The sequence below is a fragment of the Scomber scombrus genome, chromosome 17 (assembly GCF_963691925.1).
Source record: "Scomber scombrus chromosome 17, fScoSco1.1, whole genome shotgun sequence".
Taxonomy (NCBI): Eukaryota; Metazoa; Chordata; class Actinopteri; order Scombriformes; family Scombridae; genus Scomber; species Scomber scombrus.
Window position 1 is genome coordinate 14510576 of NC_084986.1, and position 17305 is coordinate 14527880.

General features: G+C 40.1%; 1 protein-coding gene across 2 annotated transcripts; it reads left to right on the top strand.

Moving 5' to 3' along the window:
* Window positions 1–6589: 6589 nt before the first annotated feature.
* Window positions 6590–13420, top strand: zc3h14 (zinc finger CCCH-type containing 14). Of its 2 annotated transcripts, none has more exons than XM_062436929.1 (17): window positions 6590–6717; window positions 7003–7045; window positions 8397–8511; window positions 8652–8692; window positions 8824–8992; window positions 9112–9427; window positions 9511–9674; window positions 10241–10341; window positions 10432–10590; window positions 10919–10996; window positions 11156–11312; window positions 11409–11614; window positions 11729–11867; window positions 11978–12117; window positions 12386–12468; window positions 12649–12755; window positions 13006–13420. In XM_062436929.1, exons 1-17 carry the CDS (start codon window positions 6682–6684, stop codon window positions 13007–13009), a joined length of 2058 nt encoding a protein of 685 aa, XP_062292913.1. In that variant the 5' UTR covers window positions 6590–6681; the 3' UTR covers window positions 13010–13420. The 2 variants fall into 2 exon arrangements, with proteins under 2 accessions (XP_062292913.1, XP_062292914.1); XM_062436930.1 differs by having other exon boundaries at window positions 9514–9674.
* The last annotated feature ends 3885 nt before the right edge of the window (window positions 13421–17305 follow it).

The window sequence follows — 17305 nt, forward strand, 5'->3', positions numbered from 1 at the left end:
CCAGAAATATTCTACTGGTAAATGCTGAGGTTGTTCATGATGCTTTAAACACTTTGCCTCAATGTCTGTTACAATAGCCTTGTGTAAGATGGACTTTTCAAAGATTTTAAATACTGTATGTTCTTTAGCTATGCTAGTGTCACAGTTTTAGGAATGATCCAGATGCGGCCAAACTGAAATATCTCAACAACAATGGGATGGATTGCCATGAAATTTTGTGCAGGCATTCATGATCTCCACAGGATGAGTCCTACTGATTTCGGCGATTCTCTGAGTTTTCTTGTAGCACTAAAACATTAACTTATGACCAAATACCTGCGAAACTAGTAACATTCTCATCAACTTCAGCTGTAGTTTGTGCTTATTGGCAAACATTTGCATGCAAACAGACTAAATTTAGATGGTGCACCTGAAAATATTACCTAATGAGCATCAGTATATTAGTGTTGTCATTAGCTGTGTCCTTCGAAGGACACAGTTGAAGGCTGATTACGTCACAATGCTGCGCGAAGGCTGTCCCAATTCGAAGGCTCCTTCGAATGCACCCTACAAATGCAGCCTTCTTTTTCCTCTTTTGGGGGGATACACTGCTACTATCCTTCGCGGCTTGTGAGCATAGTAGCATGTGGATGTTAGCATTTAACTGAGAGCCTGACAGAGCTTTTAGTGAGGCTGTATATTTTTACCATGTTTTTCTACAACCATCATTCTTCATTCTTCAACCACTGTGTTGATCTATTAAACATAATCTCCCCACTCCAAAATGGTGGTGTTACAACAAGTTTTATTGGACCTGCAATGTCGACACAAACCGAGCTATAAAATAAAACCACAGATTTGTATGGAAAAACGAGTAAAATCAGAAAATCACAAGACTACATTTGATACTTGATAACCAAGATCTTGCTCTGTAAACATCCCATTAGCTTTCCTTAAATGTTAAACAGGCAAGAATCAATCATGTCTGTGAAAAACATTGCAGCACCCATTTGATAGAAGCCCCCCTTATTTTCTGCACTCTCTGCACGGTTACTAACAGAGATACAGTTTGGATGTTGTACTCAACAATCAGCTCACATCTCTTGAAGAAGCTACCCAAACATACCCAGTCTGTGTGGGTGTTTTGTGGGTATGAAAAAAAGAAGAAAGGTTCATACCAACAGAAATAAAACATTCAGTCCTCTCAAATGATGCCGGCCTCCTGACGGTCAACTAATAATTAATGTGGATGCAATATTGTAATGACACAAAGCTGCTGACAAGACCACTGGAAATGAAGTTTACATATTACTTCTTCGTTATGGTATGCAACTACCAAAGAAAAATTCCTTGTATGTCTTTGACTACTTGGCCAATAAAACCCCTTTGACCCTTTTGACCTTTGATATTACAGACTGCAGCTCAGAGTGCACAAAGTCTCAGGACAGTTTACAGAATGTATAATCCTCGAAATATGATGTCAGATATAAAAGCAAGGCTTAACCTGCACTCTAAAAACAAAACAAAGATGGATATTTGAAATTGTTCCCAGCTTTGTAACTGTGTAGCTGACTCATCCAGACTCGGTGCTACAGAGCCTGCAGTGACCCACCAAGTCCCTCCAATGAACAGCCAACAGGTTTGGCAACAGCCACTGGACCAGCTGTAAATATTAATAGGCCTTCACTTCCTTGCCAGAGTAAAAGCTTCAACAGTCAAAGTTTGGAATCAGAACTGAGTTAACCCCTGAACATCTGGATGTGGTTTAATCTTGTCCTCAATCAACCTCTCTTGGTGTCCTGACACAACTGCACAAAACAAGACAATTTAAGCAAAACGTCTTAGTTTCATAGTCACAAACGTGGCATATGCAGTTATTTGGCACCAGATGAGGGTAGGGAAAAATATAACGTGTAAGGAAGTGTGTGTGTGTGTGTGTGTGTGTGTGTGTGTGTGTGTGTGTGTGTGTGTGTGTGTGTGTGTGTGTGTGTGTGTGTGTGTGTGTGTGTGTGTGTGTGTGTGTGTGTGTGTGTGTGTGTGTGCAGTTACGAATGTCAAATCGACACCCAGCTGCAGCAGCTTCATTCATACAGGTGTCATCTCACTCAGGAAAGCCTGTATAAGGTTTCTGAACATTGTCAGAGCAGGTGCAATGAATTATCTTCTTGTGCTCATCTTTGTAAAAGCTTTTTTTTCAGTAACCTTCTACCTTTTGCTCCTTTCTTTTCCCTCTTTCCAGCCTCAGGACAGGATCTTGACTTATCCAAACTGTAACATAACACTGAAAGAGTATTACTTTCCTTGATGGTGCACATGTCTTCAGAGGAAGAAGACAGCAGCAGCGCTTGACTGCATCTCTAGGTCAGGAAGAGGCGAGATGCTTTAATGGCACGACTATCGTCATCACACTGCATGTGGGTAAAACATTTGCGGAAGTTTATCAGCTGATTCACAACTGAAGCCTCTCAGTTTGTGGCAACATTTTGAAGAAAAGGGAAGTAGAATTACCACAGCCCTATGTGTAGGTATGGGGGGAGACCAGTGCAAGCCACGGGATAGCAAATTTGTGGTCACATGCAACACAGTTCAGATGAATGCAGTTGCAGTTGGAATAAACACAGAATTTCCCAGAAGTGTTTTCATACTGCACTGTTATCTTATATTGTACTACTGGTGTAGTGGTAACATTTGTATGGAGTGTGTTACCAGGAACATTGCACATACTGCATAAATAAATATATCAGCAAAAACTTTATTCAAACAGGAATGCATAGACAACCCGAGAATATTTCCTAAAACTAAAAGTCATTATGCTGCCAGAGTGACAAATCACAAGAAATCATATCTAAAGAGGTCATCTGTCAGAGTATTGTTGTGTGTGACATGTCTGCACCATCATCCTGCTCCTTTTGCTGCATCAGCAGATAGTCATTCAACTTTACTGCCAAAGTCCATTGAATAAAAGTTACATTTTGTGATCATACTTTATAGTACAAGATATAAACATACATGGTCAAAAACTCCACCTGGTACTTCAATTTCAACGTTTTCACAAGAGATTTTTAGTAGCCTAAATTTAAAGATATAATATGTAACTTTTCTGAATTTAAAATGTCTAAAAACTACTAGATCTATGTTATATATTTTGCACTTTTTGATTTTAGTCATCAAATGTCTGGATCTTAGGTCATCAGAAAAATGGGGATGGGAATCGAGAACTGGTTCCAGTTTAGAACCGGTTCCAAACTGTCCGATCCATCAAAATCGTATGCCTCCAAGCTTATTGATTCCTCTTATCGATGCCCAGGAACGGAAAAGCGGAGCTCATCCACAGAATTGATAATGGCATTGGTATCAATAAAATTTGATCAATTCCCATCCCTACAGAAAAACAACCTGAGCTAACATTAGCAGCAGCTCAGCTCACAGCCCCTCCAGATGTCCTGTGTCTGCTGAACAGCATCAAACTGTTTTATTCAGTTTTTACTGGTTGTTTTGGAGAGGAGGAGACCTCTGCAGATAATCTGGCTTCTGCAAAAATTTCCTGAACAATGAACACTGAAGGAATCTTAACTGACAACAGCAATGACAGCAATGGAGGTTGTTTAATGATAAGGACAACTCCCATTATCAAACGCTACTTCACTACATCATTAAACTCTGTCTTCTGTTACCGCTTTGATTGAGAAACCCTTAGTGTCAGAAATGGCACATTATGCTTTAAATGATATGGTGATGCATTTGTATCATATATATAGAATATTTTTTGGACCTAATGTTTTTATTTTATCAACGTGCCCATTAACAATGTCACAAATGGCTATACTGTATGTAATATGAAAGGTGTTGCTTGCAGAGACGAATCAGCCAAGAATTATTATCTGGCTCTGCAGTTTCCCTCAGATCTACAGAGCTTTATAGATTCTGTCACCTCATTATTTTGGTTTCCTGGCCCGCAAACTCCTCTCTAATCCACCTTGTTCCTAGGAAGCTGCTGTTATCAGCAAAAATGAAATGATAAACCAACTGTAGGCTACCTGCTCAAATGGCAAACAGACACATTAGCAACTAGTTAGTGAACATGGTGGAGCATTTTGCGAGTTGCTGGAGATCGAAATAGAAGTAAAACACGGGTGAATACTGGACTTAGATTTGAGAGTTGGACAGAAACACAACTCCAAATACATGTTGTGTCTGGGTCTGCTGGAAAAATAAACAAGCATCTATTTGCCTAAATGTCCGTCATAACAGCTTTTAATAAGATGATAAGCTGCCAGTGCTGTTCTTCATGTTGTGTCCAAACAATAATTGAATGCAGCTTTATGTTTTATGTTGTCTATATTATATTAAAGTCGATTAACTACAAATGATAATGTCAAATATGAATGTTTAAGTATGTCGTTTGTCACTTTAGTGGCATGTTTATTAGTACACAGCCATTTATGTATTAATAACGTATCATGATAACATAATGTAACATATTTTTTCCATGCATGTGGTCTACATGTCTGCTTCGGGTTATATAGGTCACCAGAATGACATAATAAGGAAGTATTCATTGTGGGTGTAAATACACACCGCCACGATGCCCCAGAACATGAAGCCGGATAGACTGGCAGTGTACGTGATGCTACAATGGCTGTTTTGGCTCTGCTGATGGATGTTTTTGCAACACTATTGTTGCAGGGTCACTGCACAAGTCCTGCCTCTCGCATGATCCGAGTAGGCAAATTGACATCAATGAGATAAAGCACCTTTTTGCTCTGAGATGAAACGCCTTCAACGATACCCCCTAGGTTTCAGCTGGGGCCATTCAAGGTTCTCTGTCAGTCCCTTTTAACGCTGATAGGAAGAGCTGACTTCGACCTTGATTTACACCTAGAGGGTGAAAAAAAATCCCATCCTTTTTATGTACAAATATGCCTGTTGTTCCTATATTATCGTGTCACCAATCAGCATCCAGCACACTGATAGCTGTTCTATCCAAATGGTGAATTTTCATACAGATGTTTGATAAAGCTGCAGCACAATTGTCCCTCACCAAATGAATTAAAATAATGTTGTGATATTAATGATAATATTTCTGCTAATAATACTGGAAACAATGTATAAGGACTGCTAAGAAAAGTCAGAGAGATAGCTGAGGTACATCATGAAATGTACTGTGTGTTTGGACACATTAAACAATTTGTGCATCAGCTTTGATCAACACAGGCAGCATGAACAAAGCAGACAGAGAAACGCAGCAGACAGCCTCAGCTGAAAGTCTGTTAGACGCTTGTCTAGACAGTGAGCAAGATCCTTCCCGTCATTGTTGGTTGGCATTGAGGTGCAGCAAAACAGGATATAATCTTAGAGGGAAAACATAAAGCTATGAACATTAGAAAGTGAAATGCACATGGTGTAAAATACAGCAGAGCAATGTGATTTTTGTCTCTTAAGATTAATTCAGACTGCATTTGTGTAATCAGGCAGTATACTGAAATTTACCCCCCCCCCCTCTTCTTTATCTTAACAATGGCATTAAGTGTTTTAACAAAACATGGGCTGGGTTGATTACAATGCAAGCTCTGCATGTTTTATTGTATCATTATAGTGGCCCATCAGATTCAAATGCCCATTTGGACGTGAAGAAAATAATGATGACTTAAAAAAAATGATGATCTGTTTAATATAATTAAGATGAGATGTAGTGGCCTAACTTTAACCCTTTACTTTGCAGGTCTATCTATGCTTACTGACTTGTCCTTCAAACTATGGGTCTTGAATGTCTGTCAGGTATCTCAGATTTAGGTTTATGGATCAGTTTTGGTAGTTATTTATCGTTACTCCAAAAACAAGTAATCTTTAGGGCTCACAGATCTGAGCCAGAAGTGGGGAAAACATCCCAGTGGTGCATTGAATGGTCTCTTGTGCCATCTTGTGGAAAGAGCATTCAGATTTCAATTAGTCTTCATTTTTCTTTTTCTTTCTGCCCATGCAAAAAATGTTTAGAAATAAAGACAAGTTTATATTTTTGACTTAAACTATGTTCATGGGAAAGAGTCCGCGTCCCCACATCTAAACAAATTCAGATTAACAGCTATTGTTGTAGTGCAGCAGAGACCTTATACCACAATTAAAGATGATTTCCTAATGATTACAGTGAAAATGTTGAAACAACTCCCATATTTAAAAGAAACTAAACATTTGCACTGTTAGTCCATCATATAGAAAATTTGACTTAAAAAATCTCCTAATTTATGTTAAATCACTTCTACCGTCATGCATGACATCCTGTTATTGTACGAAGGAAGCAAAACAGCAGCAACATCAAGGGTCCATATATCTTTTGGTAAAAAAGGGATGAGCAGAAATTATTATTTTATATATGAAAAGATCAAATATTTATATGTCTGTTCATCCCTTTTTGACCAGGAAAAAGAAAAACTGCTGGTATTTCACCTTTTTGTATTTTAAAACGAAAATCAAATAATCACTCGTTTTTTGTTTTTCAATAATCGTTCCTGAAAAGAACAGAAGGTGTTTTCAGATAAAGATGCTGTTTTATTGAGTTTTGATTTTGAGTTTTGACCGCGGATTGTCCCTTTTTGGCTACCGTCGACGATCACGTGATCATATTTGTCCGTGGTTGTTAGCGGCGGCAGCTAGACAAACATTTGCCTCTTTTATTACTTATTTAATTGAAAAAACACGACAAGTATGGAAATCGGGACAGAGATCAGCAAGAAAATCCGAGTGAGTAACGTCACGCACTGAGTTTGAGTGATTTTACGAGTTTAATGTTGCTAAAACAGACGCTGCTGGCTAATGTTAGCATGTTAGCTTCAGAGGGGTAACATGGTCTCTGTTTACAAGGCCGACCACAGCTAAGGTTACATTATCTGAGTAGTCAGCCAGAAGGAGTGCGAACAGGCATGCTAGCTACCTTTTTTGTTTAATTTTGAAGTAACTGAGGCACTTTTTGCTAATGCATTAAATCACTGAAGTGTGTAATGTCCATGTGCTCCTGGTTTGTTGCAGGCTGCTATCAAAGGCAAGCTACAGGAGCTCGGTGCATATATCGGTAAGTTATTCATGTTTATTTGTTGTACTCACGGATACTTGAATCAAAAAACGCCACCGAAGTTAAGGGAAACATTAATATTAGTGTTTAGCGGTTGATTCTCCTTCCCCCACCATTTACACTAATAAAGGAGGGTTAGACATAATAGAAAACATTAACTCTGTTTAGACCAAAGAGTTCAGTTATTGGGGAAAACTGAAAAAAGGGCGATTAAACTAGGTCTAGATCAAAAATACTGTTAGACTCGTCAAGTCTAAATCATGATAATCAAGTCCAGATTTGAAGAGTCTACTTACAGTGGTTTTTGATCTGATCCAATGTGGTCTGGATGAAGAAATATCACTATTGCTTTTTTAACAACTAGTATTTGGTTTTACAAATGTGAATTTGGGTTTAAAAGGTGCAGTCAGTCATTCTGGAGAAATATTATTGATACTTATTTGAATTAAAAACCCAAACAAATGCAGAGGCCACCCTCCCCACTCCCAATTCATGAACAATATCATGGTAACAACCATAAGTGAAATATTCAGAGCACAACATTCCATCCACACTCGCCACCTCTGCAGCCTCCCTGCATTCACCGTCTCTGTCTACAGCAGCTGGTCAAATGCCTTCATTAGGCTGACTGACAGCAGCAGTTTACTGAACCAAAATAGTTTGTATCTGTGTTCCAGAGGAAGAAGTCAACAATGTTTTAGTTATTGATTCATTAATATGGTTAAAAAGTTTACATATGCTACAAATGTACATATACACAGCAAGACATTCGTGTGATTTAAACAACTGCCTGCTCAGATTACTCTTCACTGAACGTGGGTGGTCTCTGTGAAACTGTCTCGGATTAAGGTTCAGATTGATACATTTAATCAAATGTAAGTGTATCTGTTTCATGAGAGAACACTTTCTCTGTGGATTGCCCACAGCCTCTCTCTTTCCCTCCCTCCCTCTTTGTGCTTCGTTCACCGGCTCTCATCCACCATTTAAGCTGCTGGAGACCAAAGACTGTCATGTCCTCACACAAACAGTTGATGATGTCACCCTGTCCTGTGAACTACCATGAACTGTTGTAGATTGGCTGATGCACCAGATGTTTTTTCAGCACACACACAGAAGGGACAGCTTGCAAACCATGAGAAGATATTCACTGAATTCAACAGAAAGTGTAATAGATTAGAACTAGAAACTTTTGCTGCTATGTTTAACACTCTTCATTAGTGTAAGTGACAACAAAACAGAGAAACAACCACTAATTATCATTATTAGTGTTTCCCTGAACTTCTCTCTTAACACCAACTCAGAAGCTAATCATCAAAACTGACATTTAGTTTTGTCTCTTCTTCTGCTTCAGACGAAGAGCTTCCTGACTACATCATGGTGATGGTGGCAAACAAGAAAACCTCTCAGCAGATGGCTGACGACCTCTCCCTTTTCCTTGGAAACAACACTATCAAGTTCACAGCCTGGTATGATAAAAAAAACAAAATATCTATTGTGTCATATCAGATTTTCCATAGCACCATCTGTTCTCAACACTTTAAATACTTTCATTCTTACGACTAAACTCTGTTTTTGCCACAATGTGGGTTTGTTAATTTTTTTTTAGGCTGCAGGGTGTCCTGGAGAAGTTAAGATCTGTTGCAGTTGGTACGTCTATCTCTTTTGGACACATTCAAGATTTCTGCATTTCTAACCTGCTGAAGGGAAAATAGTTTTATAATTATTGTTCCAAACAAGCTCACGTTTTCTTCCTCCTCTTGTCTACGTGGTTGATGTAGAGCCTGCATCTCTCAGACACGAGCTGCAGTCTGATAGCGGTACTGAGACGGGGAAGAGCCGATCGTCTCTCAGTGAGGACAGCAGAGAAGAGTCAAAGGCGCTGACAGTGTCCAGCTCACGCTCTGATAGGACTGAATCACGTGTGTCTAGTTCTGCCCATGAAAACAGGTGACTAAAGCAGAAAAATCTTAATTCTTAATGTTTTTCCTTCCTTCATGTGTCATCATTTAAAGCACGTTGCAAACTGCACGAATGTAAAACCCAATATTTTTTCTGCTTCTTTTCAGGAGGGGGCCCGTAGAAAAGATTTCTTCTCGCCTTACCTCCACCGTTAAGCCTCTCATGGAGCTGCTCCCCTCAGAGGCCGTTATTGACATCAAACCAGAGATGGACGATGATCTCATCGCTGAAGACCCTGTAGAAATCAATCCAGGGCGATCACGTGGGGCAGCTAGTAGACCAACAGCTGAAATCTACAGACCGTGTCAAAGCAGGTTTACGTCATTAAGCTCTGCGGGCACGTTTCAGCCCACAGAAGGATCTTCTCACAGCAAGCAACACGATAGCAGAAGCAGCAGAGTCTCCAGAAGCGGGTCTAGTAAGGTATTGTGACTGAGTGAAAGCGCAGTGGGTCTTCAGCTCAAAGCAGGATAATGTAGCATTAATATTCTGTCTCCGCTGTTCAGCAGGAGGAGTTCTCAAGGAAACGTAAAGCACCAGTTGCGAGTTCAGTGGTGCGAGTGAGCCGGGCGGCAGAAGAGGACAGCGATGATGTGGAGGAGGATGATACAAGCTATGGAGGCAGAGGCCTGTCCAGCAGAGTGTCACTACCCTCCAAACCAGAACGCAAGTTAGTGTCGGCACCTCATATTGTACTTTGGATAACTCTATGCCTTTACAGTTTGCTATCAGATACTCAGCCTGGATGTCATTGAAATTCTGTTAATAAGCAGGTCTGATGTACACCTTGTATTACGTGTGTGATGTGGAAACTTGAAGCCTCCAGTGCACAAACACTGACTGGACTTTACAATGAAGTAAAGGACATCTTGTGTCCAGCAGTTAAACTAAATATAAAAGATAAAACAGCAATATTTGGATATTCATAGATTTTGGATTTTCAAATGAAGGCAAAGGAGTAGATGTACTTTTTTTAGCGCAGACTTTAACGGTCTGTGCTCAAAATGCCTGATGATTAACATGACATATAGTACCAGTTAAAAGTATGGACACACCATCCCATTCACTTCAATGAGAAATTGTGTCCAAACTTTTGACTGGTACTGTACATGTAACAGAAGCAGAACACATACGGCACCGACACACTTGGCATTCAGGAAGATGCAGAAAAATATAAATATTTAAGAACAGTCCAGTTTCTAGGATTTAACAAGACTGTACTTTGATTTGTTTCAGACCTTCTCTTCCACCAGCCAAGCAAGCTAACAGGAATCTGATACTGAAAGCCATCTCTGAGGCCCAGGACTCAATCACCAAAACTACAGCCTACCCAACAAGTATGTTGCACACTGCCATGTTACAAACATTACGTAGCTTTATTTTATGCAGTTGTCATCACTGTCTGACATTGACCGTTCCCCTCACAGTACCGCAGAGGCAGACGGTTCCTGTTGCGCCTCGTACTCGCTTGGCCAGCAACGAGGAGATGACTGCAGCCATCCAGCTGGTCCAAGAACACCTCCATAGCCTGGCCCCCAGCGCGCGGACCTACAACTCTGCAGAACTGCCTCCATCCAGATCTCTTGGTACGTATAAAGTTGAGCCATTCTACAAAATATTGAAGGCCTTTTGTTGAACAGAGCCCACCTAAAGTCCAGGATTACAGTTAACAAACTTCCTGTTTGTTGGTAATAAATGACTAAAATGTTTTCATTTTGAAACTTAATCTCAAATATTTAATGTGTACGCAGTGTATGAGCAGATATTTCACTGTTTGCAGCACTGACTAATGCTATCACTGATTTAACAGCCAAAACTGTTCAATTATTGTGTTTCTCTCAATGCTAATAAAATTTGAATTTTAGATTACAAGACAAAATTCATTTTATTTTATTCTATTTTGTTTTCTTTCAGCTCCAGCCAGATCTTTAGCTTCACGCCTTCAGTTGGACTTAACAGAAAGCAACAATGGACAAGAGCAGAGCGACTATGGTGAGTTTGCTCGATTTTGCTATTATTGGTCATTTTCAATAAAACACTATTTGTAGCTTTTTCCCTCAAACAAACATGATAAATATCCCAGAAAATTCATAAGTGGTGCATAACAACGGGATATCTGTGACCCCATTTCTGTTTGTGATGTGTCTCCAGGTGTGGAGGTCACTGCAAGCAGAGAGTCAAAGGTATTCGATACCCGCTCCTTCATAATGAGTCGGCCACAACTGGAAGAACCTCAAATCAGAAGCCAGCAGCGTCTTCAGGTCAAAGAGGAAGTCCTCCCTGCTTTACCACGCACCATCCAGGCCAGGTGTGCACAGATGATCACGATAAGAGTACATAAACTCAAGTGTGTGCCCAGTATTTTGTTTTATCCTCTCCTCATGATGGGTTTTCTCTACACTAGTAAGGAGCGAGTTGACTCTGCCAGCCCCAAGTTCATCGTGACATTAGACGGGGTACCGAGCCCACTGGGGAACTTTGCAGAGGGTGACATGGAGCTGGATGACGTGAGACCACCCACAAAGGTCACCGAGGCAACCGTTCATGTCAACAGGGAGCCTAAAGTTAGCATCCTTCAAAGACTACAAGGCAGGGTCTCATCATTAGAAGGTACGGGGTCTTGTCTGAATAATCATTTACTTGTGGTTTTGGGTAATCCTGCAGTAATGTGCTTCACTATGCAGCTACATAAAGTCTGAGTTTGTCCCTTTTTTTTTTTAACAGAGGATGTGATGGATGTGGACATGGCAGAGGAGGATGCCGCCCCCTTGAAGAAACAGAAAGTTATGGAACGCTGCAAGTTCTGGCCAGTGTGTAAGAGTGGAGATGAGTGTGTGTACCATCACCCAACAACACAGTGCAAGTGAGTCATTTTGTGAACTGCAAAAAATGACAGTGGAGTTTTTAATCACCCAGCGCTGACTTATAAGTCAATATTAATGATTTAATGTGTTTTTTTGGGGGGTTTTTAAGGACTTTTCCCACCTGCAAGTTTGGGGATAAATGCCTTTTCGTCCATCCCAACTGTAAATATGACGCCAGGTGTACCAAACCAGACTGTCCCTTCACTCACGTCAGCCGCAGAGGCCCAGTGGCTCCTCCGCCCCGGCCAGGTGCTCCTACTCTATTTACCTCTGTCATTAACTACGCTGCATGAAAACATCTAGTAGGCTTTTTTTTTTTACTAATTTCATACAGTCTGTGTGAACATTTCAAACACAGAATAGCAAAGCAGTTAATCAGTAGGATGTCACTCAGATTCCACAAAGAAAGACCTTGGTCTCGATGAACCTGTTTTTTGGCTGTATCAGCAGTGATCTGTAATTTCTTCAGGGCGGTGTTAAGATCTTCCAGTCTTAACTTGACTCTTTGTGTTCACAGCAGTTCAACCGGCGCAAACCACTAGTGTGTGTCGCTTCTTCCCAGAGTGCAAGAAGATGGATTGTCCATTTTATCATCCCAAGGTAAAACATTTGGAAATAGGTGGGAAGAGTTTTTATGTACGTAGGGGTTTGGTAACAGAGAACAGGCGTAGGTTAAAATTAACATTGTATTTCCACTCATGCTTTCATTGAGGAAAGTATAAACATGCCGTCAAATGAAGTGTGTTTTTTCTTAATTATTTGGTGGTGTTTTCTTTTCAGCCTTGTCGCTTTGCGGGTCTTTGCAAACGAGCCGGATGCACCTTTTACCACCCAAACTCATCTCTGCCCCCGAGACATGCCCTGAAATGGACAAAAACACATAGCAGGTGACCAGAAGGAGATAAAACAAAATGAAATGATAATAATAATAATAATAATAATACTGAATTTCTGTGCTGTTGAATGCTGCTGTGAGTACACACTGAGATAAAGAACAACAAACCTCAATCAATGAATGGCAGAGAAGATTAATAAAGTGAAGCGACATCTGATTTGATCATGTACAGTATATAAGACGTGTTAATCTTTGTCATATTACTTTGCACCCACTAATAGTTTTCTGTCTCTGTCTTGCAGCTAATAAAGTCCAGCGAGTCTGATGTGAAGCTGTGGAAGATGCTCTGTAACTGTCTGTGGAATTTCACTTTTAGATTTAAATGTTATTTCATTCTCATTTCGGTTACTGTATGTTTTGACAGGTTTTTATGAAAAGTGTTTTGTAAGTCTTCAGTTTTTTGCCGATGTTCTGAGAACATTAAACTACAACATGATGAACTCATTTATTTCATTTGTCTGTTGTTCCTTTATAAATAATATAATTTAAGATTTTAAAAAATGCAGAACATGAAAGAAAACAATAGCATGTAGTTAAATTAAAATATAAGCAATGTACACTAAATTAATTTTATTGAAAGCATTGGCAGTGTTGCCATCTGAAAAAGAAGCAGCTGTTTCCTACTGATTATACTGACAAATGAATAAATGTTCTGTATGAAAACATCTAGTTTGTCTTTGTTTATTTGGTTTTCATTTATTATTTGAAATGGACATCACAATATAGCTTTGGCACTGCAACAAGCAGTTACGCACAGGCAGATGCACTGTGTTTAGTGTTTGTGGTGAAATGCTAAATTACAACACCTGCACACAAGAGGCTTTAAAAAAAGTTAGAATATACAGGTTAAAATCAAAAAAGAAAGAAAACATACACAAAAGATGCTGAGGAACCTTCAACACAGCAGCTGTGTGAGTGGTCATTGTTTTATTTGAAAAGCTGGAAGTTAAGAAATGTCCTTAAAATCAAATATTCAAATATGTTAATATCAGGGTCACGTGTCACGAAGGTTTGCGTGTGTTTCTCTGTGTTTAATCTAAATAAAGGTGTACATTTGGGGGGAGGGGGGGTAAAAATATTGTCAAGTTTGTGGGTTTTTTTGCAATATAAAACAAATACAAATTCACAACTTTAGATAAGCACCTGGGAAGTTGGTGTTTCCTACAAAGTGATCATTTGAAAAGAGCTGAAAAAACAAAAGACATCTTTCTTACCTAATTTTATTAAAACGTAGAAATAGTAGCCTACATTTATAATACAAATATACATTTATATGACAATATAAACACCATTAATTAATTTGTAAACTTGCTGTTCAAAACCTTGGGACAGGAGACAGTAATAAAGGTGAACAGTAAAAACGGGCAGATCAGCACATTTTAGCCCAATTATCTCAGATAGTTTGATGCTACTGATGTTTTATCAACTTTGTCAATTATTCCTCTTTTTCATCACCACAGCTGCAGCCTTGCGTCACGGTGACGTCACATGAGCAGCAGTCAAAATCCCTGTGAGTGTGGGTGCTTCTTGCCGGGTGCGGTGGCGCGCGCCTGTAATCCAAGCTACTGGGAGGCTGAGGCTGGCGGATCGTTTGAGCTCAGGAGCTCTGAGCTGCAGCGGACTATGCAGATCGGGTGTCCGCACTAAGTTCGGTATCGATATGGTGCTCCTGGGGGAGCCCGGGACTACCAGGTCGTCTAAGGAGGGGTGCACCGGCCCAGGTCGGAAACGGAGCAGGTCAAAGCCCCCGTGCCGCTCAGTAGTGGGATCGCGCCTGTGAATAGACGCTGTAGTGCAGCCTGAGTAATACAGCGGTACCCAGTCTTTTTACACTCTGTACACCCAACAATAAACTGCTGTCACAACACACACACTCAAACATCACATGTTTATGACACACATCAGCTTCATCACTGCTGCAACACCTTCTTATTTCCGTCAAACGCCTTCACACAGCAGCTGCTCTGCTCGTCCTACACCACCTCCACCTGGAGGACACAGACACTACATCCAACACAGTAAATATTGCTGCTGCCCTACAGGTGGAGCTAAACTCAAACTACAAACATTAAACACCTTCCCGATCAGTTTAACTGCTACTGCCCTGCAGGTTGCACTAAATTAAACAACTTATTATACACTTTCCATTCACCTTCATCAGTGTTTGTGATTACAGTTTCCTTCTAGTGAAATGTGAAACCGAGCAACTGTTCAACCAAAGTAAACACAACTCTCAAGTGTTGTCTTCCCCCATATTATTGCTGATTATTAGATTACCTGTAATTGATCATCCAGGCTATTTCTCTGTTATACTAAAATTAACTTACTTGTATAATTTGGCGTTAAGCTGTTAATTTAATGTTTCGAGCCACGTCAGGACTTAAAGTTCATGTACTCTCCTTCACCATCAGTTAGCAGATTCAAGTGTTAAAACAGAGCTGAGCATTTCTGAGAAAGTTCTCCAACCTCTCTTCATTTTCATCATATACAGACTTTTATTTATTTATTCAGTTATCTGTAGTTTATATGATTAAAATGAATAAAGACATATACTGAATCTATACAGTATGATGTTCACAGCAGTGTCAAAATCCAGCAAACATGTTTATTTTATTTATTTATTGTTGGTTCATTTAACAGGGATGGTGCTCATTAATAAACATTGCTATAAATGCACCAGAGTTAGCCAAGAGACTATTTATCAACTGTAGTCCCTTTGCAGATGTTACAAAGTCACCCTAAAAACAATACAGTTATTAATATCATTTATAAGCATGCATAATAATAATAAAAACATAATTCAGGACACCATTATGCTACATTGGTACTATTTAAAACACACGTGCTCATTCAAAACAATAAAATGAGGGATATTAATGTTAAAACATAAGGCCAAGTTTTGCTACATTGTTAGATATTAACTGAAACGTGCAAAGCAGCAGCAAATACATAAACAGTGTGCACAGAATATAAAATACATCAATCAGACTGATACAGTAAAGGTGAAACCACAATGAGACTTGAGGGCAGACTGGTGACAGCGACAGCAAGGGAAGGTCAGCACAGACAGACACACTGAGGACAGTAAGGTTTAGTGCTGACACATCTGACTACTAATTAACCATTTATTTAGATGAGCTCTACGTAATGCATGTATGTGTCCAGTTCTCTAATAGTTGCTGACAGGTGACAGATTTTCTGATGTGTTCAGCCTTTATCTGACAGTCAACTTGTTGTAACAGACAGACTCTCTGTGGTTTTGGACTCTCATAACGAAGCTTTGTTTGATTTACTGACAAGTGTTTTTTTCTTCAAATTGAACCGTTATTTTGTGACAGTTTTGTGAACACATCAAAACCCTCGCGGTGTGTTTTATTCATAGTTTTCTCGGTCAGTTAATGTAGTTTTTGAGTCGACTCAGAGCAGAAATCAGACAGTCATGTTGTGTGTTGTCAGTTTTACTTTGGTTTCGCTTTTTTTGTCTTTTTTTGTGTGAAGAATTTTGAAAATGTGATTAACATGAAGATGTTGTGACTTGTTTTGATTGTGTGGCTTTCGCTGATGATGACGATGATGATGATGTGTACTCTGGTTACTCTTCATCCACAGCAGCTTGTAGCAGCAGCACAGTGAGACTGACGAGAATATAATCAGTTATTGTTTCTACAGAGCCTGATCACTACAAACAGGCTCACTCATGTTTTATCAACTTTGTAAATTATTCCTCTTCTTCATCACCACAGCTGCAGCTTTGCGTCACGGTGACGTCACATGAGCACCAGTCAAAACCCCTGTGAGTGTGGGTGCTGCTTGCCGGGTGCGGTGGCCCTTGCCTGTAATCCAAGCTACCGGGAGGCTGAGGCTGGCGGATCGTTTGAGCTCAGGAGCTCTGAGCTGCAGCGGACTATGCAGATCGGGTGTCCGCACTAAGTTCGGTATCGATATGGTGCTCCTGGGGGAGCCCGGGACTACCAGGTCGTCTAAGGAGGGATGCACCGGCCCAGGTCGGAAACGGAGCAGGTTAAAGCCCCCGTGCCGCTCAGTAGTGGGATCGCGCCTGTGAATAGACGCTGTAGTGCAGCCTGAGTAATACAGCGGGACCCAGTCTTTTTACACTCTGTACACCCAACAATAAACTGCTGTCACAACACACACACTCAAACATCACAATTTTCATGACACACATCAGCTTCATCACTGCTGCAACACCTTCTTATTCCCGTTAAACACCTTCACACAGCAGCTGCTCTGCTCGTCCTACACCACCTCCACCTGGAGGACACAGACACTACATCCAACACAGTAAATACTGTAGGTCAGTGGCTCTCACACTTTTTTACCTCATGTGCCCCTAAAACAACATAAATTATGCAATTTGAAAAACTTTGGTGTCAGAGAAGCTGGATTGAACTTAAAAATGAAAATCCAAATGTTGTGCAAACTTTGAAAAGTGACACATATTAATTGTTATATACCCAACCACAATTAATGTAACAGCTGACTGAATGACTTGGTAATATTTTGCCCCCCTCGTGTGTTATT

Coding starts and splice junctions, on each gene's coding strand:
- zc3h14 (XM_062436929.1), top strand. CDS start 6,682: ATGGAAATCGGGACAGAGATCAGCAAGAAAATCCGA. Junction 8,512..8,651: donor ACTATCAAGTTCACAGCCTG/GTATGATAAAAA, acceptor ATTTTTTTTTAG/GCTGCAGGGTGTCCTGGAGA. Junction 10,997..11,155: donor ACAAGAGCAGAGCGACTATG/GTGAGTTTGCTC, acceptor ATGTGTCTCCAG/GTGTGGAGGTCACTGCAAGC.